This window comes from Mobula birostris, chromosome 3 (genome assembly GCF_030028105.1).
Source record: "Mobula birostris isolate sMobBir1 chromosome 3, sMobBir1.hap1, whole genome shotgun sequence".
NCBI classification, from domain to species: domain Eukaryota; kingdom Metazoa; phylum Chordata; class Chondrichthyes; order Myliobatiformes; family Myliobatidae; genus Mobula; species Mobula birostris.
This window is the reverse complement of record NC_092372.1, coordinates 88,413,367-88,425,804: the sequence shown is the minus strand read 5'-3', so window position 1 is coordinate 88,425,804 and position 12,438 is coordinate 88,413,367. Positions and strand designations below refer to the sequence as shown.

The 12,438-nt window shown below is 41.1% G+C and overlaps 1 protein-coding gene across 5 annotated transcripts in view; it reads left to right on the top strand.

The window, feature by feature from the left end:
* Window positions 1-9,233, top strand: part of cc2d2a (coiled-coil and C2 domain containing 2A) — a 152,720-nt gene extending 143,487 nt beyond the window's left edge. For all 5 annotated transcript variants that reach the window (XM_072253007.1, XM_072253006.1, XM_072253009.1 and 2 more), the window contains 3 exons: window positions 1,811-1,869; window positions 3,778-3,955; window positions 6,285-9,233. In XM_072253007.1, coding sequence (XP_072109108.1) covers window positions 1,811-1,869; window positions 3,778-3,955; window positions 6,285-6,473 — 426 coding nt within the window. In that variant the 3' untranslated portion in view covers window positions 6,474-9,233. The remainder of the gene's footprint in view (window positions 1-1,810; window positions 1,870-3,777; window positions 3,956-6,284) is intronic.
* Window positions 9,234-12,438: the final 3,205 nt, after the last annotated feature.

Sequence of the window (12,438 nt, the reverse complement as noted above, 5' to 3'; positions counted from 1 at the left end):
TCTCCTTTGGCTCCTCCCACTTCCTTCAAACAAAAGGTGTAGCCATGGGCCCCAGCTGTGCCTACCTATTTGTCAGCAACATGGAACAGTCTGTCCCAAGCCTACACTGGTGACCATCCCGCACTTATCCTACACTACATCAACGACTGCATTGGTGCTGCTTTCTGTACCCACGATGAACTCGTCGACTTTATCCACATTGCCTCCAACTTCCACCCTGCCCTCAAATTCACCTGGTCCATCTCAACACCTCCCTCCTCTTTTTCGATCTCGCTCTGTCTCTGTCTCTGGAGACAGCTTCTCTACTGGTGTCTGTTACAAGCCCATGGACTCTCACAGCTACCTGAACTACACTTCCTCCCACCCTGTTACTTGTAAATACGTCATCACCTTCTCTCAATTCCTCTGCCTCTGTCATATCTGCTCTCAGGATGAGGCTTCTCATTCTAGAACAAAAGAGATATGTTCCTTTTTCAAAGAAAGGGGTTTCCCTTCCTCCATAATCAATGCTGTCCTCAACTGCATCTCTTCCATTTCACGCTTGTCTGCCTCACCCCATCCTCCCAGGAATAGGGTTCCTTTTGTCCTCACCTACCACCCCGCCAGCCTCCACGTCTGGCACATAATTCTCCAAAACTTCTGCTATCTTCGACGGGATCCCACCACTAAACACATCTTTCCCTCTCCCTCCACACCTTCTGCTTTCGAGAGGGATCATTACCTATGCAACTCCCTTGTCCGTTCGTCCCTCTCCACTGATCTCCCTCCTGGCACATCCTTGCAAGCGGAACAAGTACTACACCTGCCCCTACACCTCCTCCCTCACTACCATTCAGGGCCCTAAACAGTCCTTCCAGGTGAGACAACACTTCACCTGTGAGTCTGTTAGGGCCACATACTGTGTCCAATGCTCCCAGTGTGGCCTCATTTACATTGATGAGACCTGATGTAGAATGGGAGACCACTTCACTGAGCACCTACTCTCCATCTGCCAGAAAAAGCGGGAGCTCCCAGTGGCCATCCATTTTAATTCTACTTCCCATTCCCATTCTGATATGTCCATCCATGGCCTTCCCCACTGGCGTGATAAGGCCACACTTAGCTTGGAGGAACAACACCTTGCATTCCATCTGGGTAGCTTCCAACCTGATAGCATGAACATCCTCTTTTCCCTCTCTCACCTTATCTCCTTGCCCACCCTTTGGTTCCCTCTGGTGCTCCTACCCTGTTTTCTTGCTTCCATGTCCTCTGTCCTCTTCTACCAGACTCCACCTGTATCCCTTTCACCAATCAATTTCCCAGCTCTTTACTTCATCCCTCCTCCTTCAGGTTTCACCTATTATCTTGTGTTTTTCTCTCTCCCCTTCCTTTTAAATCTACTCCTCAGCTTTTTCTCTCTACTCCTGCCAAAGGGTCCCAGACCCAAACGAGACCCTTCGGCTGGACTCTTTTCCATAGGTGTTGCCTGGCCTGCTGAGTTCCTCCAGCATTTTGTGTGTGTTGCTGCATCTGCAGATTTTCTTGTTTTCAGTTTGAAATTTGGTCACTTATTTCCCAAAAGCATCAGGCCATGGTCACTCTCAACAAACCATACTTACATTGTAGACATGAGGCATAGACTTGAAGTATTTGATTTTAATCTTCAGTTGTATGATTTCCTTGTACTGCATTTGGCAAAGTCATTAAGTACAGGAATGTCATGGTCAGTGGTATAAAGTGGACTGCACTCATTAGGTGTTTGATATCTAACCTGTACAAATCAGCTATTGAGCAGCTTTGTGATTCTCTGTTCACTTGTTCTGTCTTTTAGCCAGAAGAGTTGGTATATCACCATACTGACAAGGCTGCTGCAGTAGAACTTCAGGACAAGTAATGCTTATTTGTTAATTGAAATTGTGTTTTTATTGATTTTTCTGCATTATATGTAGAGGTTCTTTTGCATTTTCTTAACAAACTGCATAATTTCAAACTATGACTGTTGTCTAAATGTTTTTAATACGTCAATGAAAATTACTGCATTTTCAATATTTTCATAATATTGATCTCTAAGTACTTACAGTGCCTATAAGAAGTATGCACCCCTCCTCAGAAATTTTCATATTTTATTGTTTTACAACTTTGAATCACAGTGTTTTAACTTGGCTTTTTTTTACACTAATCAACAGAAAAAGACTCTTTCATCTTAAAGTGAAATCAGGTTTCTACAAGGTGATCTAAATTAATTATAAATATAAAATACAAAATAATTGATTGCATTACATTCACCCTATTTACTATGACACACCAAATCATCACTGGTGCAGTCAATTAGTTTTGTAAGTCACTAATTAGTTAAATGGAGATCACCAGTGTGCAGTCAGGATGTTTCAGTTGATTGTAGTAAAAATACACCTGTATCTGGAAGGTCCAACTGCTGATGAGTCAGTATCCTGGCAAAAACTACCCCAGGAGGACAAAAAAACACTCCAAGTGACTCCACAAAAAGGTTATTGAAAATCACAAGTCAGGAGATGGATACAAGAAAATTTCCAAGTCACCGGATTTCCCTTAGGGTATAGTTAATTCAATCATCAAGAAATGGAAAGAATGTGGTACAGCTGTAAATCTGCCTAGAGCAGGCCGTCCTCAAAAACTGAGTGACCATGCAAGAAGGGGACTCATGAGGGAGGCTACCAAGAGACTTATGATAACTCTGGAGGAGTTATAAGCTTCAGTGACTGAGATGGGAGAGACTGATCATACAACAACTGTTGCCTGGGTGTTTCACCAGTGTCAGCTTTATGGGAGAGTGGCAAAGAGAAAGCCACTGTTGAAATATACTCACATGATATCTTGGCTGGAGCTTGCCAGAAGGCATGTGGGAGATTCTAAGTCAGCTGGAAGAAGGTTCTATGGTCTGATGAACCAAAATTGAGCTTTTTGGCCATCAGACTAAACGCTATGTTTGGCATAAGCCAAACACTGCACATCATCAAAAACACCCCATTCCTACCATGAAGCGTGGTGGCTGCATCATGCTGTGGGGATGCTTCACTGCAGCAGGCTCTGGAAGGCTTGTGAAAGTAGAGGGTAAAATGAATGCAGCAAAATACAGAGAAATCCTGATGAAAACCTAATGCACTGTGCAAGAGAACTGCGACTTGGGAGAAGATTTGTTTTCCAGCAAGACAGTGACCCCAAGCATAAAGACAAAACTACACAAAAATGGCTTAAAAACAACAAAGTTAATGTCCTGGGGTAGCCAAATCAGAGTCCAGACCTCAAACCAACTGAGAACTTGTGGCTGGACTTGGAAAGGACTTTCACTCACGATCCCCATGCAATCTAACAGAGCTTGAACAGTTTTGTAAAGAAGAATATGGAAAAATTCCAGTGTCCAGATGTACAAAGCTGATAGAGACCTATCCACACAGACTCAAGGCTGTAATTGCTACCAAAGGTGCATCTACTAAATGCTGACTTGAATGGGTGAGTACTTGTGTTTAATAATTTTAATAACTTTAGACCAATTTGTAGAAATTTGCTTTCACTTTGACATGAGAGTCTTTTCTGTTGATCAGTATCAAAAAAGCCAAATTAAATCCACTGTGTTCCAATGTTATAAAATAATAAAACATGAACATTTCCAAGGAGGTGAATACTTCTTATAGGCACTGTATCACATGCCAAACCTAATCACTGTGCTTAAGAACTTCCACCCAAATCTGTTAAAGAATGCTCTCCAATGTTACATCTTCATCTGGGTATGTTTTCTAATGATTCTTGTAATTATCTTAGGATTGAAAAGATCCTGAAAGAGAAGATCATGGAGTGGAGACCAAGACATCCAACACGCTGGAACAGATACTGTACTTCTACTCTACGGCATTTCCTGCCTAAACTTGAGCTCAGTCAAGGGGGAGAGGTTGGAGATGACCATTGTGCAGAACTGCAGAATCTATTGGGAGATTACAGGGTACTGCCCTTTTTTTTAACCACATGGACAGCAAAAACCATAACAAGAAAATATCTGCTTTTGGCATAGGTTTAAGATGTGTGGCACCTTGTCAAAGGTCTTCTGAAAATTCAGATACGCAACATCAATTGATGTTCCTTTGTCTTACCTGGTTGTTATTTCTTCAAAGAACTCCAACTGATTTGTCAGGCAAGATTTTCCCTTGAGGAAGCCATGGCCTATTTAATTATGTATCTCCAAGTATCCGAAAACCACATACTTGGCAACCAGCTCCATCATTTTCCCAACCTCTCTCCATTCTTGAAGAGTGGAGTGACATTTGCAATCTTGCAGTCTTCTGGAACCATTCAAGAATCTACTGATTCTTGAAAGGTCATTACCAATGCTTCCACAATCTCTTCAGCCACCTCTTTCAGAACCCTGGGGTGTACACCATCTGGTCCAGGTGACTTACCTACCTTCAGAGCTTTCAGTTTCTCAAGAACCTTCTCACTAGTAATGACCCCTGACACCTGGAACTTCCACCATACTGTTAGTGTCTTCCACAGTGAAGATTGATGCAAAATACTTATTCAATTCATCCACCATTTTCTTGTCCCCCATTACTATCTCTCCAGCATTGTTTTACAATAGTCCAATATCCACTCTCACCTCTCTTTTACACTTTATGTATCTGAAGAAATTTCTGGTGTCCTCTTTAATATTATTGGCTAGCCTACTTTCATATTCCATCTTTACCTTCTTAATGACTACTTAATTGTCTTCTGTTGGTATTTGAAAGCTTCCCAATCCTCTAACTTCCCACTAATTTTTACTCTATTATATAACCTCTCTTTGGCTTTTATGTTGGCTTTGACTTCTCTTGTTCGGCATGGTTGTGTCATCCTGCCTTTAAAATACTACTACTTTTGGGATGCATCTATCCTGTGCCTTCCAATTTCTCCTAGAAACTCCAGCCATTGCAGCTCTGCCATCATCCCTGCAAGTGTTCCCCCCCAATCAGTTTTGGCCAGCTCCTCTCTCATACCTCTGTAATACTCTTTACTCTACTGTATTACTGATACATCTGAATTTAGCTTCTTCACAAACTTCAGGGTGAATCTGATCATGTTATGATCTTTTCCCCAAAGAGTTCTTTTACCTTAAGTTCTCTAATCAATTATGGATCATTGCACAGCGCTCAATCCAGAATAGCTGGTCCTGTAGTGGGCTCATTCAAGAGCTTCTTTTTAAAAAGCTATCTCGTAGGCACTCTAGAAATTCCCCCTCTTGTAATCCAGCGCCAATGTGATTTTCCCAATCTACCTGCATATTGAAAACCTTCATGGCTATTGTAACATTGCCCTTTTGGCATGCATTTTCTATCTCCTGTTGTAATTTGTAGACCACACTCTTACTACCGTTTGGTGAGGCGGCTGGCGGGGGGGGGTGGGGTCCGTATACAACTCCCATCAGGGTCTTTTTACCCTTGCTGTTCCTTAGCTCTGTCCACAATGATTCAGCATCTTCCAACCCTATGTTACCTCTTTCTAATGATTGATTTCACTTTTAATAACAGAACAACACCTTGACATTAAGCTCCCAGCTATAATGTTCTTTATGCCATGATTCAGTGATGCCTACATCGCACAAGCCAATCTGCAATTGTGCTACAATTTCGTCTACCTTATTCTGCACACTGTGTGCATTCAAATACAACACCTTCAGTTCTGTATTCACCCTTTTCGATTTTATCCACCTTTTACAATGCAACTCATCCTGTTGACTTTTTAGTTATTAATTTAGTTTATTGTCAAATTGTCTTTAGCCAAGTTATTCAAGGTACTTACAGAAACCATTGGGAATGGGTGCACAGTATAGAATCAAGTAAGCATTTATAATGATGAAGAAAATCTAAGCAAAATGCCATAACTCCAGACATATGCAGCATGGAAATTATATGTGTATTCTTGGAAATTAGCACCAAACACAGGATTTTTGTATTTGGGTATGAATTCCTGTGTTTACAAACGGCTATTGAATCAACTTCTGCTGTGTTCTAGAAATTGCATATCACACCTCAGTTCGAAAACAACTCTCTGAATTTATTGTTCCTACCAATTTATTATATTGAGATTAAGATTTCACCATGCAGTAAAACAAGGCCAAGAATTGCATCACTATTCTTCAATCACTTATTTTTAAAAGTGTTCTGCAGAAAAGCATTGATTTGGGAATTATTTTTATTACTTGACAATGGAGCATTTTGTCAGACACAACCTGCTGATTATGTCTTCGAAATACAAAAAATTAATCTAAAGTAACCTTTAGCCATTTCTTCTCCCTGCAGATTTCTGGGTTCCCTATTAACATGTCTTTCTCTGAACTGAAGCCGATTATTGAAGCAGTACACAGCACTGGCGTCCATAATACGGAGATCCCTCTAGCAGAGTTTGCTTTGGCTGTGTATATTCACCCATATCCCAACAATGTTCTGTCGGTCTGGATTTATGTGGCATCCCTGGTTCGCAACAGATGACATACACAATGAGTTGTAATCTTTGTCATCCTGACCTTCACGGGAAAGTATACTTCTATCATTGTGCCTTGCCTCACTGAACATTACAGAGACCAACAGTATTTCTTTATTTGCTTTCAGCATAATGCAAATTAGATGTAATACCATATGGAAAACAATACTTATGTTTTATCATAACTTTATATCAGACTCTATCTTAAATTTGTACATGCATATTTCTTGCACTTCTGTAAAAAATGTGGCCTTGCACATGAAAACTGACATGTCTTTCCACATAACGCAAACAACCCTGATTCCTTCCCCTATCTTGCTTTATGGTGAACTTGTCATGTGAGACAGATATAATTTTAGATCTAATTGAGAACATCAATATTGCAACAATATTGATGTGGTTTACAGCAGAGTACTTCTACTCAGAGAAAAAACAGAATCGTGCAAGTATTCTGCAGGTTAAGCAGTATCCTGAGGAGAAAGAAATACAGTTAATGTCTCAGCCCAATGAATTGTCATCTGAAGTCATTGAAGATTATAATATGCCTAGTCAGAAGATGAGATCCTATTTCTACAGGCTTCCATTATGTTTCCTTTGTAAATGTAAGAGGCTAGAGACAGAGATCGGAGTATTAATCTGTTCGTTGCTGCCCACTGCTTGCATTGAACTACGGTGTTGCATTAATCACAGTATATATTTTGTACACAAGTCAGTTTATTTTATAAGATAATTTATTTGTACAGTTGTAGTTGAAATTGTAATCTTAGTCATCAGTTTGGAATTTTTTACTTTCATTATAGTATATTGGACACATGTTTAAAGCTTAAACTCGGTCATAACTTTCTCATTGCTTTCTACTTTCTCTCGTATTTCTCTTACCTTATGCTCACTGTCTAATTTTTAAAAATGATTTTGATTTTGATTCCTAAATGCATCTGAGGACCACTGTTTGATAAAAAAAATCTTAAAACATAGTGAAAGTCTTTGCATACTAGACAGTCAAGGCAAGAGCAGAAAACTACTAACCTGGCCTGTGTATTACTAGGAACAGATGTTTCTGAAATAGATCTCAAATATGAACATTACACAACTTCAAGTTTCAATTACATGTGCAATCCACAATCTGTGTTTAACGCTACACATACTTTGGCAAAATTGAGTTAACATCCAAATTTGCACTACATTTCATGAACATAAATTCAACCACAAAATCGGCAGTGAATCAACATGCTTAGGCAGCAAGACCAGTTGCAATCAATCGCAGTCTGGAATGAGACTTCTGCTATTGGGCTTAAAAAATATGAAAATTTCTTCCAGTGTTTGCTGCAGCTGAATAAATAAGTTAATCTATAGTAATCTACTTTCCAAGGACAACTCTATTAGCACAGTCTAAAATCACTTCTAACTGTGTTTAAAATATTACAGAGACTAATATGGGAAAGAGATCTAATGTGGTTTCAGTGGACTATTAGTTGATGCAACTGCTCGCAATTATGAGTTCATGTCACAGCAGGATAAGCTTAGCAACTTCCAAAATGGGTGCAGTGATGAGAACCTTTAATTTCCTTCAGGCGTGTGAATATGATCATGGACAGAAATTATCTTGGCCAATGTAAAAATAAGTGGAAATCAATTTAGGGCTACAATTGCCGATATTTAAGAGTGGTTTAGTTTAATGATATCCAGATTCTGTTTTTATTGTTTGTACGGATACCTTGTGGAAAATCTGGGCCACTATATTACATCTTGTTATTTGTCTCAGTTAATAGTAATTACTTTAGCACACAGGATGTGACTTAGATTGTAGAAGTTGGTAACTGTAAAATAATTTTGTTTATATATAGTTTAAGTATTACAAAATTGATACCTTGCATTCAGATAATATTTTATAAAGATGTACAATTAATAGTTCAATATCCAAGTGATAATAAGAATGATGGTATTGATGAGGATTCATTCTCAGGACAGATCTTTCTACGAGAAGAAACAAATCTAATGATACATACACATATTGTAGATGTTCATTTACTTTAAGTTCTTCAGTAAAACACAAGATGCAAAAAAGATAAGAACTGAAACTCAATAAAAAAGACATTTACACCAAATGGACCATGTTTGATAATTATCTTCAGCTTGAGCATAGGCTGTAATCCCATGTTTAATTTTTCCCACGTTCCTTTTATCCTCCTTTTAACCAAACAATTATAGGTTCCCATATATTAACATGGCTTTTTCTTGATTTATTGCACTGACAGCATAGCCAGGAGGCTGAAGCATGGAAAATGTTGTTTGTTTTCTAACTCGTTTCTCTTCTTAAATTTTATATCAGCCAATTCTATACTCTATTATAGGAATTCTTCTATCCACTCTTGCCATCCACCTCCAAATGTTAAACATCTCGATGAAACATGTTGATCTAATGATAACAGCCTCAGTTCATATTTCCGTATACCTGACCATCTGTGATTTACTGTATATTGTTCTTCAATATCATTCCTAACATGTGGTGACCAGGTACTTCCAGCTGCAGAATAATGAAGGTTTTACATGAAGTCACAGCTTTTGCATTCTATACATTCACCTTGTTACATTTCCATTGACTATTTCAGATTCTAAAATTAATGAATTTTTGTATAATGACTTTATAGCTGTATATGATTTTATCCAATTTTGTACTTTTCTACAAAAAAAAATCTCATTCGGGTCTTGTAAAGGAAACTATTTATCACTTTTTATATTATCTATAGCCAAATTTGTTTACAAATATACTGTATGAATTATTTTTGAGTGTGCATCCATTTGTATGTTGTATTTACACCTTCATATTTTGGGTTTTAGCACTGTGACTGTATTTTGCTAATGGGGAAAATTTTGGAAAGTGCCATTTTGCAGTTGATTTTTTACTGTTAAAATTGTTCAGAAATATTAAATATTAATAACTGCAAATACATGGGTGACACATTCACAAGTCATAGAGCGATAGAACATAGAAACTGGCTGGCCTTTCAGCCCATAATCTTCTTGCCAGCCATCAACCACCCAATTGGTAGAATCCTACATTAATTTTGTTTTATTATCCCTACATTCTCAATTCTCCTCAGATTTGACCACTTACTTATGTACATGGGCCAATGACCACATCAATCTGCACCCCTTTAGGGTAAGGGAGAAAACCAGTGTACCCAAAGGAAGCAGCCACTATCATGACAAGAACATGGAAACTTCACACATCCAATAACCTTGCAGCCGTTTCGATTAAGGCTCTAGTTTTCAACCCATCAAACTGATGCCACTTTCTGGCCTTCTGCTGAGGTTGGGATTGAAATCGGGTGTTTTGCACTGCGAAGCCGTATGCTACAAGTGCCACACATCAAAGTTGCTGGTGAACGCAGCAGGTCAGGCAGCATCTCTAGGGAGAGGTACAGTCGACGTTTCAGGCCGAGAACCTTTGTCAGGACTAACTGAAGGAAGAGTTAGTAAGAGATTTGAAAGTGGGAGGGGGAGGGGGAGATCCAAAGTGATAGGAGAAGACAGGAGGGGGAGGGATGGAGCCAAGAGCTGGACAGGTGATTAGCAAAAGGGATATGAGAAGATCATGGGACAGTAGGCCCAGGGAGAAAGAAAAGAGGGAGGGGGGGAAAAACCAGAGGATGGGCAAGGGGTATAGTCAGAGGGACAGAGGGAAAAAAAGGAGAGAGAGAGAAAAAGAATGTGTGCATATGAATAAATAATGGATGGGGTACGAGGGGGAGGTGGGGCATCAGCGGAAGTTAGAGAAGTCAATGTTCATGCCATCAGGTTGGAGGCTACCCAGACGGAATATAAGGTGTTGTTCCTCCAACCTGAGTGTGGCTTCATCTTGACAGTAGAGGAGGCAGTGGATAGACATATCAGAATTGGAATGGGACGTGGAATTACAATGTGTGGCCACTGGGAGATCCTGTTTTCTCTGGCGGACAGAGCGTAGGTGTTCAGCGACACGATCTCCCAGTCTGCGTCGGGTCTCGCCAATATATAGAAGGCCACATCGGGAGCACCGGATGCAGTATATCACCCCAGCCGACTCACAGGTGAAGTGTCGCCTCACCTGGAAGGACTGTCTGGGGCCCTGAATGGTGGTGAGGGAGGAAGTGTAAGGGCATGTATATCACTTGTTCCGCTTACAAGGATAAGTGCCAGAAGGGAGATCAGTGGGGAGGGATGGGGGGGACGAATGGACAAGGGAGTCGTGTAGGGAGCGATCCCTGCGGAAAGCAGAGAGAGGGGGAGGGAAAGATGTGCTTAGTAGTCGGATCCCATTGGAGGTGGTGGAAGTTACGGAGAATTATATGTTGGACCTGGAGGCTAGTGGGGTGGTAGGTGAGGACAAGGGGAACCCTATTCCTAGTGGGGTGGCGGGAGGATGGAGTGAGAGCAGATGTGCGTGAAATGGGAGGAGATGCGTTTGAGAGCAGAGTTGATGGTGGAGGAAGGGAAGCCCCTTTCTTTAAAGAAGGAGGACATCTCCTTCGTCCTGGAATGAAAACCCTCATCCTGAGAGCTGATGCGGCGGAGACAGAGGAATTGTGAGAAGGGGTTGGCATTTTTGCAAGAGACAGGGTGAGAAGAGGAATAGTCCATATAGCTGTGAGAATCAGTAGGCTTATAGTAGACATCAGTAGATAAGCTGTCTCTAGAGATAGAGACAGAAAGATCTAGAAAGGGGAGGGAGGGGTCGGAAATGGACCAGGTAAACTTGAGGACAGGGTGAAAGTTGGAGGCAAAGTTAATGAAATCAATGAGTTCAGCATGCGTGCAGGAAGCAGCTTGTAAGCGGAACAGGTGCTACACATGCCCTTACACTTCGTCCCTCACTATCATTCAGGGCCTCAGACAGTCCTTTCAGGTGAGGCGACACTTCACCTGTGAGTCGGCTGAGGTGATATACTGCGTGCGGTGCTCCCGATGTGGCCTTCTATGAACTGGTGAGACCCGACGCAGACTGGGAGATCATTTCACTGAACACCTACGCTCTGTCCACCAGAGAAAGCAGGATCTCCCAGTGGCCACACATTTTAATTCCACGTCCCATTCCCATTCTGATATGTCTATCCACGGCCTCCTCTACTGTAAAGATGAAGCCACACTCAGGGTGGAGGAACAACACCTTATATTCCGTCTGGGTAGCCTCCAACCTGATGGCATGAACACTGACTTCTCAAACTTCTGCTAATGCCCCACCTCCCCCTCGTAACCCATCCGTTATTTATTTATATACACACATTCTTTCTCTCTCTCTCCTTTTTCTCCCTCTGTCCCTCTCACTATACCCCTTGCCCATCCTCTGGGCTTCCCCCCGCCCACACTTTCCTTTCTCCCTGGGCCTCCTGTCCCATGATCCTCTCATATCCTTTTTGCCATTCAACTGCCCAGCTCTTGGCTCCATCCCTCCCCCTCCTGTCTTCTCCTATCACTTGGGATCTCCCCCTCCCCCTCCCACTTTCAAATCTCTTACTAGCTCTTCCTTCAATTAGTCCTGACAAAGGGTCTCGGCCCGAAACGTCGACTGTACCTCTTCCTAGATGCTGTCTGGCCTGCTGCAATCACCAGCAACTTTTATGTGTGTTGCTTGAAATTCCAGCATCTGCAGATTTCCTCGTGTTTGCGCTCTGCAAGTGCACTATGTCATCCTAGTCTATTTCAATAAAGTTCCATTTGAAACAGTAGAGGACAACGGGCATGCTAGATGAATGAGGAATGCCTAGAAGTGAGAAAATATCAATTAGTATAAGTGCAATGCAGGGCTGAGGAGTAAACTGAATCCTCTGTGCAACATGACCTGATTTGCACTTCATCCATTACACGGGACCGCAAATTTTTTTCGAAGGTGTTTCTTCTTAAGGTTTTTTTTGGTTGTAATAGACCACTTGAAGCTGAACACAAATATAATTTCAGACTACTTCTATCAAATTGGTATTTGGAGAAACAAGAAAA